This window comes from Thalassophryne amazonica, chromosome 13, assembly GCF_902500255.1.
Source record: "Thalassophryne amazonica chromosome 13, fThaAma1.1, whole genome shotgun sequence".
NCBI classification, from domain to species: domain Eukaryota; kingdom Metazoa; phylum Chordata; class Actinopteri; order Batrachoidiformes; family Batrachoididae; genus Thalassophryne; species Thalassophryne amazonica.
Genome location: NC_047115.1, coordinates 28304671 through 28323856, shown reverse-complemented (window position 1 = coordinate 28323856; position 19186 = coordinate 28304671). Strand labels below are relative to the sequence as shown.

Genomic DNA, 19186 nt, shown 5'->3' with positions numbered 1-19186 from the left:
GTTATGTTCAAACTGCTTTTTTTAGCAATCCTGTGAATCACTAAACATTTCTAATTGAAATTTCACAGAAACTTCCAGTATTTCCTTTGAAGTACTATAAGGATTGTGGGTCACCAGGCTACCGAGTGCCACTGCCAGGCCACAAATAAAAATGAACAAATAAAACCACTGAAAAATAATGCAGGTCAATTAATGAAAAACAACAGTAAATCTCTAATAATTTCTAAATCAAAGACCATTTAGGTGCATCCGCAGCACTGTGACCAGCACCATTTGATGCTGCTTACAAACTCGAGGCCACCTCTGTGTCTTTGATGTGATGTGAGCCCTTTTAAATTTAAATCGGGAGTGTTTAATTAAGTTAGATGTACGTTAGCTGAAGTAAGCATGGCGCTGCCTAAAAAGTGAAAAAGCTGCAATGTGTGAGACAGAGAACCGAATACAGAGACATCTGTCTCAAAAAATCCAGAGCAAGAAACACAGGTGAGGAGAACAGAAGAGAGACAGAAGTGGACCATGACAGCAGCAGATGAGAAAGAAGGTGCAGGGGGAAAAGCTCAAGTGCAAGTCTTCAAAATAAAACCAAACATTGTCAATCTAGCTGGGATCCAGAGTGGTTGAAGAACTCCAGATATAGTTCATGGTTATGGAAAGCTTCTACTTTTTGATCGCAGTGTTTAGCATACATACTTTTGTTATTGTTAATTTTTATTTTAGAGGTAATAATATTGAAATAACCCACTCATGCAGCAGTGAATCATGCTCACTGTGCTCATAATGTGCCATTTTTGAAAAGTTCTTCAGCTACACAGTTTATTTTTATGCAATAAAATATTTTACAAATGTTTATTTAACTGAGTGAAGTTTTCTTTGCTCACTGCATTTACATTTCTATGCGCTTTGCATTCTTACACTCGACGCACTACTCGATTAAATTTTTTTCAGTGAGTACCAACAGGCCTGAAAACAATTCTAAACTTTTCATTAAATGCTCTCTGAAGTTTATAATGCTGGATGCACTTGGATGTTTGCAGATATAGACATAAATGTGCATCTTTAAAAGCAAATTTGGGTGGGCATCTGGGCGGTACACTGGCATCATAGAAATCACCCGTGTGATAATGCAACACAATAAGGTTTGCACAGTATCATCAACACTGCTAGAAATCTGATTTTCCCTGTATAATAGAACAGAACCCCTACCAGGCCAGAAATATTATTTTCATAATGACACCAAATAAATTAATTTGGAAAAGAATGATCATTTTGGCACAGCTCTAATAAGCACTGTTGTGCAGAGGCTGTGATGATCAGATCGGCGATGGAGGCAACCTGTGAGGCCATTAATCTCTCCCTGTTCAAAACACTGGTAAATACTTCCCTTTTGTAGATGTAAGTCACTTTAAAGTGATTCTCACATGAAGACATAACTCAGTCATGGAAATGATTAAAAAGCAATTCTGTTGTGTGAACCAGCTGACTGTTGTGCTGCAGGCTCATTCAAGTTAGTTATACATAGCCAAGGAGTTGTGAAATGCAAACTATAAAAATCTTTGATTCATCAAGTTTTCAAATGAAAATAATCCAGGTAAAGCGCATGCTCAAATAGGATAATTATTAAAGGGGTCATATAGTGCAAAACTAGAAACACTGATATTATACCATCACTGCCCAACAATTAAGTTGGCCATAAGGGCAAGAGACACAATTGTAATTTAATTTTTGGCTGTTAGCCCATCTTATTTTCACCAAAAGTTAACTTCTCAAACAAATAAACACTCAAGAACTTGCTGCAGATTTGAGCAGCTTTTGTTGCCATGTAGTGAGTGATGCCAGCATTTCAGGGCTTCTGGTACATTTCCTACTTGAAACATAAAATTCAGTAAAAAAGGCATTTATAAATGTGAGAAATGCATGATTGTTTTGGCACATAGAGCTTTGACCTAGCAGAAATAATATATAAAAATTTTTATTTTGAGAGTTTTACCGTTCTTGAATTTTAAGATACGAAGTAGAGCCCTGCGCAGGACTATATTCTTTTGCCCACTCCCGCCGAAACTTTGACTATTCTCACCTGCACCCGCAGCGTGTGTGTTACAGTCCTGCCTGCTCCCACAATGGGTGTGTGCAGTCCTGCCCACACCCGCAAGACACTGAGCACACAATAATAGAGATGCATTAATTGTGTTTATCTCCAATCCCACGGGAGAAAACACATCATTTAGGCTATTAATAAAGAAATTAATGGGACTGTTTGTTTATTTGAATCCCTGGCTTGTATGCCTTTTGACACACTGATCAGGAATAATGTTACTATTTGGTTGTTTTCAGTTTAAAGACAGTTTCATGTGACAGTTCAGTTACTGAATGCCCTTAGAACAGCATGTAGTAACTCACTGTGCTGTGACATAGAGAGACACAGACTCGCTGCGCTGTGTTTGTGTCTCTATCTGCTCACTTCTGTAATGTCCTCTGCTCCTGTTAAATTCCTTAAGATGAAAGTAGCATGTGGACGTGCATACTTTACACTATTCTCTTTTGTTGACTGAGTCATCTAGTCACTTCTGTTCCCGCAGTGTTTAATTTTAACACTGCCCGCAGCAAAGTTCTGACCGCCCGCTCCTGCAAGATTTGTGTTGGGTCCCACGTGACCCAATCTCAATGCAAGGTTTTCCCAATGCAAGGTTTTCCACACGGAAGTAGGAAAGACCAGAATTTCTCCTGACAAACACAACTCACAGTTTTGAAAAGTCAAAAATACAGTGATATTATTATAGTTCATATCACTGTCCCCAGAAGAAATACAGATCCAGATTCTATATAAAGTCATCTTACAGTCCATTTTGTGCTAAGACGTGATACTTCTTCTAAGAAGGTGTAAAAAGACAACACAACAGTGAAGCTCAATCAAATTCAAGCTTAAGAATCAGAATTTTGGAAAAGAAGATGTGAAGAAAGAAAGGTTGAGTGGATGGAGATATAGGACCAGCGCTGTGTGGAAATGCTTGATGAGACACACTGATCCCAAAGAGAAACTTGTGTTGACTGCAAACAAGTTTGTTTGTACTTTGCAGACAAAATGAAATGGATAAAAACTGGCATCACTGTGAAAAGTTAGCACAGACTTCAAAAAGAGCTGAATTTTTTAAATTGCAAAAATGTTTTGATGCTGTAATCTCCAATTATAATGATGTGATATTGGAGCCCAGCATAAATGAAAAAAAAAACAAAAAAATGTAATTAAATAAAATAAAGTCATCATCACAACAGTTAAAGTGCATTAATGGGCAATGACAAATCAAAAACAATGTCACAGTAAGGGAATTGTTCATTCTTCCCCCAGTTCTTTCTGTAATACTGCCCCTTAGAAAGTACAAACTTTAACTATTCCGCACTTTTCAATTTAATCAAAGTCATAGCAAAAATAATCAGGCCTGGGCCCTGCAAGAACTTCTCTTACAGACAAGATCCACTCTTACAGAACCCAGAACAATGGATACAATCAGTTTTTATACAGGATGACATATGCGTAACAGAGGCGGACCTTATTGTGCAAAATCCTTCTCTTATTGGCCCCCGTGGGCATTCAAGGGAGGTCCATCCCTCTGCCCCAGGCCCGCGCAATAACGGGAGACATATGATTTATAATTGTAACCTAACTCTCTTTTTTCTAAATGGTACAAACTGGTTAAATCCAGTTCTACATGTACATACTAAGAAAGAACAAAGGAAAGTGAGAGTAAGAACGAAACTAAAAGAATAACCCTAAATAAAATAACTACCTTAATACCAAAACAAGTACAGAAAACAAATAAAGAAAACCATAATTGAACACAAATACGTATATCTATCAGAATGAAGAGTTAATTTTATATGAAACCTGCTGACAGATTCATGCAAAATTCCACAGTCGCACTAGCTACCTTTAATCAGTAGCTAAATATTACTTAGAATACCACAGATTATTAATTTCCAATTTAGACCTACCTACAATTTGGAGCAATTCTGCACTGCTAATCTGTGTGTCGCTGATGCTGACCGTCTCTTCTTGCCTTACTTCTCCTAATAGGAAACCCTCCTGTAACAACACATTTGAACATTTGCATTAGAAGAACTGGGATGGAATGGGATGAAGCATAGAATTAAAAATGGACACCTGGAAAATATTTGAATTTAAATGAATTGGGCAAAATGCTTAATTTGTTGACACCACAATAGTGGGATTGATTTCTGATAATGAAGAAACAGGATACATAAGTGAAGTCTCATCTTTTGTTGAACCAGTGCAATGCTAACAATCTGGAAATAATTGTCTGCAAACAATACCAAGGAATTAGCAATTAAGAGCCATTTTTTTAAGGATCAGGCAGGCTGTGATTCAAGCCGACTCAGATTTCAACAAAACATGGCTCAGAGATGGAACCTACCAAGAAATGAACTTTCTCAAAATTTTTTGAACGAAAACCAGAGTCCCCAAAATTCTGCCAACTGTTATATAAAGTAGAGATGTTGGGTTATCCACTGCTGCAAATTTGGTTAAAAAAGGTTGATGGCGCGGGCCACCAGGTGGCGCTAAACTTCCTCAAAATTGGGCAAGTCGCACCCCCTGGTGGCCAGCGCCATCAAGACCCCAATGTTTTTTCAGTTGCATTTGAAAGAGTAGGGCCTATATTTGATGATAACATTGAAATCTGGTTGGGGTCTTGATGGCGCAGAGTTATGGGCCTTTAAATACAGACTTTGAGCGCCCCCTATATTCAGCAACATTGATCCCCCAACCAAATATGTATATAAGATGAAAGAGTTTGCCTCCCTAAGTCATTTGATAGTTAAACTAGCTCGGGGACTTGATGGTGCTGAATGTTAACACCACTTGAAAGATGAGAATTTAATGAAATATCAGTTTTTGCATATTTTTGCCTTGAACTTTGATGACGCCTGGCAAGGTCACCTTTTGGTTTTTGGTCGAGAAATTTTGGGAAAGTTCATTTATTGGTAGGTTCCATCTCTGAGCAAAGTTTCGTTGAAATCCGAGTCAGCTTGAATCACACCCTAATGTAAACCTGCCTGAACTTTAAAAATATTGGCTCTTAACTTTCACAGAAACTGTAAAGGTTAACGTTTTTTGTTTACTAACAATACTGAAATTGAAGTGGGCTGTTACAAATTCTTGGGAGTAACCATCTCTACCACATTAAAATGTGAGTACAACACACCACTGCTATTCTCTAGAAAGCTTATCAGATGCTTTTAGTTTTATTAAGACATCTGGAACAAAATGTGCTGCATCCAGAAATGGTATAGTGTAGTTCCACACAGTAGTAGCGCACAACAACCTTTCCTACAAAACCACTGTTGTTCAGAAACATGGCAGTGGAAGAGAGAAGACCGACGGAGAAAGAGCTGCACATTGCATCCAGAACTGTCTAGACAAGAACATCCAGGTTTCAGAATAGCATATCCTGACAACATCATTCTCCTGAACTCTTGAAATTTAGCAGTGAATATTTGTTTTGAATGTAGGCTGTATCAGGAGGAAATAAAAAAAAGACTAAATCAACTAAAAACATGGCCTCACAGTGAAGCTTTGTTTTACTTCGCTGAGTCACATGATGGCAACAGCAAACCGGATGTGACATTGCAGCGACCGACAGTATTGTGGGTAGCATTCACTTCATTGCATTTTATTTGTTTACTGTGGTTACCATTTTTTAGATGGTTTTTAACCTGTCTAGTTTATACTTTATTTATGTATTGTGTGATAAATCCCAATCATTCTCAATGATCCTGGTTCAAGCCCTCCCCTGTCCATTCTCCATGCAATATGGAATTACATCAAGAAGGGCATCTGACATAAAACTTGTCAAAATCAACATGCAGATCTGACGTGGAGCTGTGGCAACCCCAAGTGAAAACAAGGGAGATGCAAATACAACACATGAGTATGATACTGAAAAGATTAGTTGATAGTGGCTACTGGCTAGTCAATCTTGTAAAACTCAGCAGCAGCTGTATTGTTCACTATGTCTACGTAAGGAATGCAGGTAAACTTGTCTGACTGAAAATCTATAAGAGAGAAAGTTACTTAGCTGTAATTAATGAATCACTTATTTCTAATCCCCTGATCACATTTAGTAATCACTATTCCATCCTGCAATCAGCTATATCAGCCATTCCCACAAACAGCCAAAAAACGTCAACAAAACAAACAGATAAACCACATATTTTCACGCAAGAGTTAGGCTAAGTGCTATATCAAATGCGCTAGCCAGCATTATCTACGTAAACTAAAACAATACAAAAAGCGCGAGGGGCGTCATGCTGCTTCAATCTGAAAGTCACCTGACAAAAAGTCGAGGTGACTAAAAATACTGTCACGGAAGTGTTAAGACAACATCATAGCATGCTAGCCAGCTAACACCAGATTATTTCCTGGCGACCCGCTGAATAATTTATGCTATAGCGAGACTGTGCCACAACACAAATCACCTGTAAGCACAAACTTTGTCTTCATGTTGTTGTACTTTATTAAATTATAGCCGCCACAAAATAGACGTAGCCGATGCTAGCTAGCCAGCAACAGGATGACAGTGGAGAAAAAAACATCACAAACTAACGCCGTTTGTGAACTGTAAAACATCCCACTGAGCTGCGCGAAAGTCAGAGACGAGTGTTCTGCATTCTGTCGAATTTAATTATGAATACTCACATGATCGGAGTTACTGTTGGCGCTGTGATAACACACAGAACTAAAAGTATAACCTGAAATGGATGCCGCCATGATGGAAACATCCCTGTCAATCCCACCATCCCCTGCGGTAGGAAGCGGGCCTTTCGATCGCAAAGTATTTTGGGAATTGTAGGCGGTGATGACCTGACAATTTTCGCTGCAGCATGGAAGAATCCGGTCTTTGCGAAAATGCCTCTGATTCAGAAGAGGACAGATGTTCAGATGATGATTTTGGACCTTCAAATCTTGGAACTAAAGAGTAGTGAGTATTATGTGATTTGTAGCTTGCGCGTGTTGTGATTAGAAATTGCTAATAAGAGACACCTACGAAACTAGCTAGCCATATAGCGTCCCTTTGGTTCAAACCGTCAATCATTTTACCTAAATATATGAGGTGAAATGTATGTCACGTCTGTCTAGAGAAGATCTTCAGTAGTTGTTATCTGTCTGTTATATTAACTTAGAACTAGCACTAATCACAAAAGGAGTTAGCAAGATGAGGTTCTTAAACAGGGGGCGTGCATGGGGGTCGCACTAGGACAGAGGCTTTGTAATTCATAATTAATTTTATTTGTGTGATTAAAAATTGCACAGTAACGCACACATGGGTTTATATTTATACAATAGAATAACAACAACAAAAAAAATCAATTTTAATAACTGAAGCTGAAGATTGGATGTGCAAGGAATTGAATCCAAATCCGTATCACCTCCAAAATGTAATGGAGTCTTACATGGCCTAATATCTATCTGTGGTGCAAATTTCGTCATAATCCGTGCAGTAGTTTTAACGTAGTCTTGCTAACAGACAGACAGAAATGAATAAATGCAGATGATTTTATTACCTCCTTGGCAGATGTAATTAGTGATTTGTTGTATTTACCTGAGAAGTACTCGTAAGTCTTACACCAAAACATTTTCAAGACTCATGAGCTCTTCGCCATATGTATAGCAGCAGTATGTGCATAAACTGAATAGGATCTGTGATTGTGATCTATCCAGTTTATAAACTTTAAGTAAATCCTCATCTTTAATCGCTTATCTGGGATCGTGTCGCGGGGGCAACAGCTCCAGCAGGGGACCACAGACTTCCCTTTCCCAGGCCACATTCACGACCCCTGACTGGTGGATCCCGAGGCGTTCCCAGGCCAGTGTGGAGATCTAATTTCTCCACCTAGTCCTGGGTCTACCCGGGGTCTCCTCTCAGATGGACGTGCCTGGAACACCTCCCTAGGGAGGCGCCCAGGGGGGCATCCTTACCAGATGCCTGAACTGGCTCTTTACAACGCGAAGGAGCAACGACTCTACTCCGTGCTCCCCACGGATGACCGAGCTTCTCAACCTATCTCTAAGGGAGACACCAGCCACCCTCCTAAGGAAGCCCATTTTGGCCATTTGTACCCGCAATCTAGTTTTTGTCGGTCATGACTTAACCCTCATGACCATAGGTGAGAGTAGGAACGAAGATTGAACAGTAGATCGAGAGCTTCGCCTTTTGGCTCAGCTCCCTTTTCGTCACAATGTGAGTGCAATACCTCCCCTGCTGCGCCGATTCTATGGCCAGTCTCACACTCCATTGTCTCCTCACTCGTGAACAAGACCCTGAGGTACTTGAACTCCTTCACTTGGGACAAGACCGCATTCCCTACCCGGAGTAGACAATCCATCCGTTTCCTGCTGAGAAACCGATTCACATATTTACTTAGTAGATCTTTTGATTGTCATCCTGAAGGGTGATAAATATTCAGTCCAGTTAGAACAACTAATAAATTAATAGTGTTCTTCAGTTTTCTCTTATTTTGATCCTTCTGACTGGAAGGACACATGGTGGTTGTTTCATTCTTTGCATGTGGCTACACAAACTGACATGCATAAAAAGAAGGATGTTTCTGTCAGACCCATAAAGGCAGTATAAATGGTTAGCAGCAATGTACACTCAGCTACATAGTGATTTGGACAGTGATATGATTTTTGTAATTTTGTCACTGGACAATACCACAATGAAACTGAAATCAGACAGTCTAAAGGTGTGACTGAAGTGTAGACTTTCAGCTTCAGTTGAAAGGGTTCATCAAGAACATAAAGATGTGCATACAGGCCTTTTTGTAATAGGTCAGGGAACAGTTTTTGTGAAACAGCTGTAAAAGATGATATAATAAATGTAGTTCAGTTTACGGAGTGTATCTTTTTCATCCACACATATTCTGGTTACTCACTGTCAGCATTTCCTTTTTTCTGCAGTTGGGAAGATGCATATCAAAGAGAACTCGAAACATTCAAAGACATTGGAGATGTTGGTGAGATATGGTAATCCCACAAAACACTATTTTCTGACCAATCAGTTTTTACCATAGTGGTCTATGCATTATATTTCTACCTGCAGAAGGGTGATTATATGTTCAGTGCTGTTTGTTTGACTGTTCAAGTGATCACTCAGACATTTACCTGAGCCTGGCTAAACATATGTCAAGCTTTAAATCAGAACCCAAAATACTGCACATTTTGTGTTTGTCCCTGAACTAATCACAGCAGGGTAACTCAGTCAGGTGTGTTCAGCTAATCATCTGCTAACTGAGCTGCTCTGCTCTGATTATTACAGTGATAAGCACAAAATGTGCAGTACTTTGGGTCCTTAAGACCAGGATTGGTTGGGAGACGCTGATCTAAGTGTGTGTGTGTGTGTGTGTGTGTGTGTGTGTGTGTGTGTGTGTGTGTGTGTGTGTGTGTGTGTGTGTATATATATATATATATATATATATATACACACATACACACACACACACACCGTATTTTCTGGAGTCACATCTTAAAAAAGCCTGTTTAAGAGAAAATCTCATATATAATTCTATTTGTACATTGTTGCAGTGTACTTTTTATTATTGACATTGCTTTTATTAATAGAGTTTATTTTGTTTAGTGCTTTGATTCCTGGGAAACATCTATATAAAAAGTAATTCTTATTATTATTGTTATAAATCACACGTTAAAAAACACCTGATTTGTTTGATTTATTTTGTTTATTTCTTTGGTATATAAGGCACACCTGAGTATAAGTCGCAGGACCTCACAAACTAGTTAAAACGAGAGTGATCTGAGATTTCTGATGTTCCTCAATCTGGATCCAGATCACCTACAAAATTCAGTGGAGTCTTCCATGCCCTAATATCTATCTGTGGTGTAAATTTGGTGAGAACTCATGAAGTAGTTTTTTGTTTTGTTTTGTTTTTTACATAATCTTTCAAAGCCTATATATGAGGTCTGTCCATAAAGTATCGTACCTTTTTATTTTTTTTTTAAACTATATATATTTGATTCATATGTTTTCACGTCAGACAAGCTTGAACCCTTGTGCGCATGCGTGAGTTTTTCCACGCCTGTCGGTGACGTCATTCGCCTGTGAGCATGCCTTGTGGAAGGAGTGGTCCCGCCCCGTCGTCGGATTTTCATTGTCTGGAAATGGCGGAATGATTTGGGGGTTTTTTTCCATCAGAATTTTTTCAGAAGCTGTTAGAGACTGGCACCTGGAAACTATTCGAAAAATTGATCTGGCTTTCGGTGAAAATTTTACGGGCTTCACAGAGAATAAGGTCTGGTAGTACAGCTTTAAGGACCCCTTTAAGGACGCGCCGCGCTCCGAGCTGCGACGACACGGCACAAGCCACCGGACCATTTCTGAGCTGATGGCTCTGTGGATACGAGACCGTCGTGTGCTCTTTCTGTGGTTATCACAAGAGTTGGGCATCAGCCATTTTCCAGCAGATTTCACTTTTAACAAGAGATTTTGTCATGGAAAGCCGCGCGGAGGCTTCGCGCGTCACGACCGATTCGCTTTGGAAGCGAGACAAAGGAACACCTCCATTTCGGCGTGTCACAGGACAAGTTTGGACATGTCTATCTCGGCTTTCAATGCTTACCAGTCCAGTAAGTATCAGTGAAATTGTGGAGAGCTGGACATGTCCAAACTTGTCCTCTGACACGCCGAAATGGAGGTGTTCCTTTGTCTCGCTTCCAAAGCGAATCGGTCGTGACGCGCGAAGCCTCCGCGCGGCTTTCCATGACAAAATCTCTTGTTAAAAGTGAAATCTGCTGGAAAATGGCTGATGCCCAACTCTTGTGATAACCACAGAAAGAGCACACGACGGTCTCGTATCCACAGAGCCATCAGCTCAGAAATGGTCCGGTGGCTTGTGCCGTGTCGTCGCAGCTCGGAGCGCGGCGCGTCCTTAAAGGGGTCCTTAAAGCTGTACTACCAGACCTTATTCTCTGTGAAGCCCGTAAAATTTTCACCGAAAGCCAGATCAATTTTTCGAATAGTTTCCAGGTGCCAGTCTCTAACAGCTTCTGAAAAAATTCTGATGGAAAAAAACCCCAAATAATTCCGCCATTTCCAGACAATGAAAATCCGACGACGGGGCGGGACCACTCCTTCCACAAGGCATGCTCACAGGCGAATGATGTCACCGACAGGCGTGGAAAAACTCGCATGCGCACAAAGGTTCAAGCTTGTCTGACGTGAAAACATATGAATCAAATCCATATAGTTAAAAAAAAAAAAAAAAAAGGTACGATACTTTATGGACAGACCTCGTAAAGTGAAATCTTGATCCAGAATCCGGATCTGGCTCCATTCACCTCCAAATTTAAATGGAGTCTTCCATGGCCTATTATCTATCTTGGTAAAACGTTTGTTAAAATCCGTGCAGTAGTTTTGAGATAATCCTGCTAGCAAGTCAGACAGACAGACAAATAAATAAACACCAATGATTTTATGACATCATTTAAGCTACTTATATATACTCTGGAAAATATGGTGCAGTGGGGAAAATCAGTATTTGACCCCCTGTCAGTTTTGCAGGTTTTCCCACCTACAAAGAATGGAGAGGTCTGTAATGTTTATCGTAGGTACACTTCAACTGTGAGAGACAGAATCTAGAAAAAAAAAATCCAGAAAATCACATTGTATGATTTTTAAATAATTAATTTGCATTTTATTGCATGAAATAAGTATTTGACCCCCTACCAACCAGCAATAATTCTGGCTCTCACAGACCTGTAATTTTTTTCTTTAAGAAGCCCTCTTATTCTGCACTCTTTACCTGTATATATTGCACCTGTTTGAACTTGTTACCTGTATAAAAGACATCTGTTCACACACTCAATCAATCACACTCCAACCTGTCCACCATAGCCAAGACCAAAGAGCTGTCTAAGGACACCAGGGACAAAACTGTAGACCTGCACAAGGCTGGGATGGACCACAGGACAACAGGCAAGCAGCTTGGTAGAAGACAACAACTGTTATGATTATTTATTAGAAAGTGGAAGAAACACAAGATGACGTCAGTCTCCCTCGGTCTGGGATTCCATGCAAGATCTCACTTTGTGGGGTAAGGATGATTCTGAGAAAGCTCAGAACTACACAGGAGGACCTGGTCAATGACCTGAAGAGAGCTGGGACCACAGTCACAAAGATTACATTAGTAACACATGATGCTGTCATGGTTTAAAATCCTGCAGTGCAGCAAGGTCCCCCTGCTCAAGCCAGCACATGTCCAGGCCCATTTGAAGTTCACCAGTGACCATCTTGATGATCCAGAGGAGGCATGGGAGAAGGTCATGTGGTCAGAAGAGACCAGAATAGAGCTTTTTGGAATCAACTCCACTTACCATGTTTAGAGGATGAGAACAACCCCAAGAAGCCCATCCCAAACCGTGAAGCATGGGGGTGGAAACATCATACTTTGGTGGTGCTCTTCTGCAAAGGGGACAGGATGACTGCACCGTATTGAAGGGACGATGGATGGTGTTATGTATTGCGAGATTTTGGCAAACAACCTCCTTCCCTCAGTAAGAGCATTGAAGATGGGTCATGGCTGGGTCTTCCAGCATGACAATGACCCCAAACACACAGCCAGGGCAACTAAGGAGGGGCTCCCTAAGAAGCATTTCAAGGTCCTGGAGTGGCCTGGCCAGTCTCCAGACCTGAACTCAATAGAAAATCTTTGGAGGGAACTGAAGGATTTGGAGAAGATCTGTATGGAGGAGTGGACCAAAATCCCTGTTGCAGTGTGTGAAAACTTAGTCAAGAACTACAGGAAACATCTGACCTCTGTAATGGCAGACAAATGTTTCTGTACCAATTGTTAAGCTCTGTTTTTCTAGGGCATCAAATACTTATTTCATGCAATAAAATGCAAATTAATTATTTAAAAATCATACAGTGTGATTTTCTCGAATTCTTTTTTTTTTTTTTTAAGATTCTGTCTCTCACAGTTGAAGTGTACCCACGATAAAAATTACAGACCTGTCCATTCTTTGTAGGTGGGAAAACCTGCAAAACTGACAGGGGGTCAAATACTTATTTTCCCCACTGTAATTATTACACTTCTTTAATATAACATTGATAGCTCAGTGGGAGGAGGACTAAGATTTGATTCCCGGTCATATGTCCTTGGACAAAATGCTTCATGTGCATTAACAATGGTGGACAGGTTACTTCCCCATCCAAGATGTAGGGAAACAACCTGCAATGGACTGGAATCCAGTTGGAGTTGGAAACTGTCATCTGCTTAATGCTACAGAATCTAGGTATAAACAATCTTGGTATAAACAAAATACGATAAGATGAGAAATTCAACATTTTGCCCAGATTCACAAAAACTAATCATTTACTGTATCATGCTGAAATGTATGAGCTCCAGTTCCCCTCCCTGTGGCCCTAAACTGGACTGAGCAGATCCAGAAACTAAACTGAATGAATGATGAATCCTGTCAAACATGCATATCCTGTTCAAGTTGAATGAACATACAAACAGGGTGGCATCTGTTATTACAATCCACAACACAGGCATTGTAGGGCATTAGCGAAGGTGTGACGTCTCCGAGTGCTGCCGTCTAGTTCCTGTTTTGATTGAAGCAGTGCTGGTGTCACACAACTAAAGTTTTTCCGTTTCTGTCTTCTTGTAAGGTTTGGAGAGGAAAGCATGAACCGTGTCCTTCAATGGATGGACAAAGCGAAGATCCAAGAAAATGCTGCCATTCTTGATATTGGCACTGGAAATGGAGTCTTTTTAGTTGAACTGGTGTGAACAGAGTAAAACTTTAATTTTATTTTCTTTCAAGCTTGAATCTTCCTGAAGGGTCAGTCATTCCAAATCACCACACAGTGAAAGCTGAAGATTAATAGCTACCTGGTATCATCCACAAATGTAGAAATATTGCTGACTTAAAAAAAATCTTCAGTGCTTTGAAACCATATTTAAATGCCACTCCTGTATTATACTGGATTTAGGCAGAAATTTTACCAGCAGAAGTGTAAAATTTTCATCAAATTAAACTGCAACTGTGATTTTCCTGATTTGACCTTTTCATGTGAAATTTCTGTCATTATATGACATTATCCTCTGGTTTACAAATTTGCTGTGTTTTCTGTGTTGAGGCTAAACACGGATACAGGAACCTGACTGGTATAGATTATTCTCCAGCCTCTGTAGAATTGGCTAGGAATGTGCTGCAGGCAGAGGACTTGAGAGAGGTCACTGTAAAGGTGAGTACAGTATCTTAAATACCAGGGGCCTCATTTATAAAACTCTCTATAAAGACTGCTAAACGGTTTGTATACATAAAGGTAGAAATGTGCATACACATTTTTTTATGCCACTTACAAAGCTATGCATATGCACCTATATGAGTCTGATATCCATTCCCATCTTTAGCCATGAATGGATGTAAACACTCCTTCAAATGCTGTGAGTCTGTCGCTCTAAAGTGGGACCCATAGGGTGACCAGATTTCTTTTGTTTTTCTTGTTGCTTAATGCTGACAAATTATACTGTATTTGTTGTCTTTCTGATGCCTGATTCTGTTTTTATTTCCTCTCTGTTTGAGATGTGGCTCCATCCATTGATGAATGTGGTGTCTGTTTCTGAAACCCTACTGTCCTGTCCACCGGCAACATTTCCTGTATATTTGTTTTGTGAATTGTTTTGTAATTTGTGTTGGTAGCATGGCCCAAGCAGAGGGTCACCCCTTTGAGTCTGGTCTGCTTGAAGTTTCTTCTTCAGATGAGTTTTTCCTTACCACTGTCACCTGTGTGCTTGCTCTGGGCATTGGTAAGGTTAGACCTTACTTGTGTGAAGCGCCTTGAGGCAACTTTGTTGTGATTTGGCGCCAAATAAATTAAAATAAATTGAAAAAATTTCAAACAATCCTTGGTGAAAACATTACCTCTCTGGCAGTGGTAATGCTTTTCTATGTAATGTTCTGAAAAACTCCTGTGTTTACATGCGGTGCAGATAGATTGCAAGAAAGCCTGGAAGTGCAATAAAATGAAAGTTTGTCCAGTATTCAAATGAAATGATTTGGCAGAATTTTACAGAAATCCTGACATATATCTTACTGATAAACCAATTTTTAAAGTTTTCTATTCTGCACGGAATGGATGATGAGTGACTACAGACAGTTAAATGCATCACATACTGTATGTATGACAGGATTTGTTGTCATCTTGTTCATGTCTCCTTTGCCTAAAGAGCGTCTATGATTGCGCTTGTGTTCTGCACTTGGAGTCTTGGCAAAAGTCCTGGAGAGTGCTTGGCAGTTTAAAGCTCAATTAAAAAGTTCTTCCTTGTCAAGAGTAGACTCGGAGGTCATTCCAACTCTAATCTCACTAACATTTGCTTGTTTGACCTCTTCGTGTCATACATTCTGCTTTTGGCACCTATGTTTTTCATTTTACTGACGAAGATGAGTACCTTTAATATGGATATACTTGACTGCTGTCAAACATTGTTGATCTTCCTCCATAAATTTCCATTTATATGACCCACGGTTTATGAGCATGTGGCGCTTCAGGTCACCCCAGAGATCTCGTACCCTCTGTAGATAAAGAGGCCCTTTCATTGGTTGTACAGTAGGTCAGCAACTTCCACAGAGATGGAATCAACAGTGGGCATAACAGTAGGGTGTTGCTGAAAGAATTCTCACCTTAAAGAATCAGGCAGGCACAATTTTGCATGTTTGTTGTGGAGTTGATCAGTAGACAACAGAAGAAAAGTAGATCCTCTACTGAAGCCTAACCGATACATTGGCTGGCTAATAGTATTGGATAATATGATCCTTTCACAAACATATTGGTGTGGGAGTTATATTTGCCAACATGACATTTTTAAATTTACCAGCTAAACAATGCAGAAAACTGGCTGTTGGAAATAGTTTCGTTATTTAGTTTGCCCACTAGAGGGGGCGCTGATGGCATTGTTACTGTTTACCATGGCTGGGACCCCATCACCCCTTGACCACAGTAGCTACAAGAGACAGACAAAAGACAACCAGCTGCAATTGGTTTTCATTCAGAGTGGGCATTTTACAGCAAAACGAGACAAGTGGTCACTCTGCCACTAGATAGGCGGAGCCAAAATAGACTTGAAGAGTCTATTTTATGTAAATGCTATGCAGTGCGACATAGCACCTGCCAAATAAATTGATGGTAGTGTGACTTGTGTTGGTTGGTTATTATTTTTTTTTGTTATTTATAGTAAGGTTTATGTTTACACTGTAAAACATAAAGCCTCAATTACATTTCTTTGTCATAAGGATTTAATAATGAAATGCTAGGAGTGGTTGCAGTTTTTATGCATATATTGGTAGATATATTTGAATATAATTTTTTTTAAACTCCCTAATATCAGTGTCAGTGAGGGACCCCAAGAAATTCATATCAGTAGGACTGTATCCTCTCCACCCCCTGAGGGCTGTTGGGTCAGTGGTTATCCACAGTCATCAGAGTTTTCATTGTATTAACTTGCAAATTCTTTTTGTTTCTAGGAGATGGACTTTTTAAACTCTCATGGTGAGCTGAAGGGTTTTGATGTCTGCATTGACAAAGGAACATTTGATGCAGTCATCCTAAACCCAGACAACACAAAGGAGATCAAGAAACTCTATGTCCAAGCTCTCAAAGATGCTCTCAAGGACAAAGGATTCTTTGCAGTTACCTCTTGCAACTGGACAAAAGAACAGCTTCTGGCTAGGTTCACAGAAGGTAAGATTGGTGAAATTTCAAGCTCAATCATTTGAGTAAGTGTGATGCGCTGTGATACATCTACTCAAGTAATTTTCAGCTCTGTTGCGTGATATCTGCTGTATGACTTGCGATGAACAAAGAGAAGCTATACCATAGCGGAGACAAATACAACAACAACAAAAAACTATATGGTCAGTAAGTCATAGTAGCTTGTTTAATTAATTTACTTCATAATTTTAAAATTGGAATTGACTTTCATGAGTTATCATCCGTTCAGTGAAATGAAAATTTCAGTGTGCCAATTTAACTTAACAATGTGAGTTTGAATCAGTGTAATGGAATTATTTTGAAGTTGCATTTACTCATGTTTTTAAGGCAGCAGTTTAACTTTTAACTAGAACTACCTTGATAATTTTTACAGTGCATGGTGAAATTTTCCTGCAACAATAATAACAAATTGCAGGTTACAAACTGTATGAAACATAATTACCATGCAAGTTGTAGAACTGCAACTAAATGTTATTTTCAAAATAGATTAATTGAGCCACGATTTTCTCAATTAATCACGTAGTTGTTGGGTCCATAAAATGTGAGAAAATGATGAAAAATGTAGATCAGTGTTATCCATATCTTGTTTTGTCCACAGCCCAGAGATATTCAGTTTACTGCCAGTGATAATAAAATAAGCCAAAATTCTTCCCATTTAAGAAGCTGAAATTGAAGAATTTGGTTTTTAAAAATCACTCAAAATTAAATATTGATCAAACTAGTCATCTGTTTTAATCCTGATTAATAATAGATTAATCATTGTAGCTCTTCTTCACAGTTACAAAAAGCAACTAAAAATAAAGTCTCATGCACCATGTTTGTTAGCTAGCAAGAGTGGTATTTTCTATCTGTTATAGTATCATGATATCTATTTGGAACTTTGTATCTTATTTTGTATTGTATAATTTTCTTGCAGGATAATATTAATATCAATGCAGATGTGTTGTTGATCCAGTGAGCCTCTGGTGATTGCAGTCTATCTTTGATTAAAGGAAACTACATAAATAAATAAATAGCTCTTTGTTGCCACCTTGTGACATCAGTATGAAACTGTAGCTGATATATGATTGTGTTTTAGAAACAAATGTGATTGATGTCAAAACTTTATTGTCCTGTTGAAATGATACTGTAGTTTTACATCATCATGTAACATGATGTTAGTGTTTTAACTGGCTGATGCATGGAAGTATTTTCATAAAGTTGAGAGTTTTGTTACCATTAGGGTTGAGTTTGACACAAGTTTCAAATAAGTAAAGTATTGTAAAACTTTCACCATGCAAAGCCAGCTTTAAAGGGGAACTCTGGCCATTTATAATCTACGCTCATATTTTAAGATGTTTTGAGGCTCATCTTTTCACTTGGGACAAAAATAATTTAATCTGGGTAATTGTTTATTTAGAACATGAACACAGTTTATGAACTCACTGTAAGACCCAGCCCCTCCTTTGCAGTCAATTTGTAATGGCTCAGTGGACAGCCACAGCAAGGAGGACAGCTAGGCTAAGGTAAGCAGCTAACTGCATAATCAGTTACATTGAGTGAGGTAAACATGCACACGTTTAGCTCTGCATGGAAATGGTCCCTGCAACCAGTCACTTCTGCTGACATTTTGCCTGTTCAGTAGCGACAAGAAAGAGTTGTTATGGCCCTTTTGAGTATCATTAATTACCCAGTTAGCTTCTGCTTGCTGTGGTGGTGTTTGCGTTCTAAATTAATAGTGGGCCATTTAAATTCATTTTCTTCCAGAGTGAAAAGGTGACCCTCAAAACATGTAAAAATAGAACTTAGGTTGAAAAAGCCAAACGTCCCCTTTAAGGTGATCTTTTGTAAACTCAGAAGTTTCCATTAGATCTTTCTTCTGGGTGTAGTCACTCTGGAGAACCTCCAGAGAGCCAGGATGTTACAAAGTCTAATCCATCACACTATAGCCTATTTACTAAGTCCAGGAATGTACCACAGATGGTGGAAGGTTTGCTTTTAATGTTGGCACATAAAAAAGTGTAGGTATCTTTGTTTTAGACTGTTTACATCATGCAGTAGTAGAAGAATAGAATCTTGGATCCTTTTGATGAAGCACATTTTAAACTGTTTTGTTGCTTTTCCCCCGTGTGATCTGACAGGATTTGAATTTGTTGAGGAGTTACCAACACCAAAATTCCAGTTTGGAGGCAAGATGGGCAACAGTGTGACATCACTTATATTCAAGCGAGTATATTAATTCAAAGTATATAGTATATTAATTTGGCAGTGGAAGTTCTCCTACCTGCACGTCTTTTTTTTTTTTTGTACCAGACTGAATGATTTTGTTTATTTTTATTCTACAGACTATGTAATGATGCAGAACTTGAGTGAGGCAGTTCTGATTTCAAATAAATAGTTTATCA

The 19186-nt window shown here is 39.2% G+C and overlaps 2 protein-coding genes across 2 annotated transcripts in view; one reads left to right on the top strand and one right to left on the bottom strand.

Annotated features, from left to right (window-relative positions):
• abraxas2 (abraxas 2, BRISC complex subunit) overlaps positions 1 to 6849 on the bottom strand; it is a 22206-nt gene extending 15357 nt beyond the window's left edge. Inside the window, exons 1-2 of the mRNA XM_034184504.1 lie at positions 6710 to 6849; positions 3988 to 4078 (exon numbers count right to left, since the gene is read on the bottom strand). Of these exons, the coding sequence (XP_034040395.1) occupies positions 3988 to 4078; positions 6710 to 6781 (163 nt within the window). The 5' untranslated portion in view covers positions 6782 to 6849. The remainder of the gene's footprint in view (positions 1 to 3987; positions 4079 to 6709) is intronic.
• eef1akmt2 (EEF1A lysine methyltransferase 2) lies at positions 6838 to 19186 on the top strand. Its single transcript, XM_034184505.1, has 6 exons — positions 6838 to 6992; positions 8972 to 9037; positions 13698 to 13812; positions 14169 to 14276; positions 16556 to 16772; positions 18923 to 19186. The coding sequence occupies exons 1-6, from the start codon at positions 6895 to 6897 to the stop codon at positions 19018 to 19020; spliced, it is 702 nt and encodes a 233-aa protein (XP_034040396.1). The 5' UTR covers positions 6838 to 6894; the 3' UTR covers positions 19021 to 19186.

Coding starts and splice junctions, on each gene's coding strand:
- eef1akmt2 (XM_034184505.1), top strand. CDS start 6,895: ATGGAAGAATCCGGTCTTTGCGAAAATGCCTCTGATTCAGAAGAGGAC. Junction 9,038..13,697: donor GGAGATGTTGGTGAGATATG/GTAATCCCACAA, acceptor TCTTCTTGTAAG/GTTTGGAGAGGAAAGCATGA. Junction 14,277..16,555: donor TGAGAGAGGTCACTGTAAAG/GTGAGTACAGTA, acceptor TTTTGTTTCTAG/GAGATGGACTTTTTAAACTC.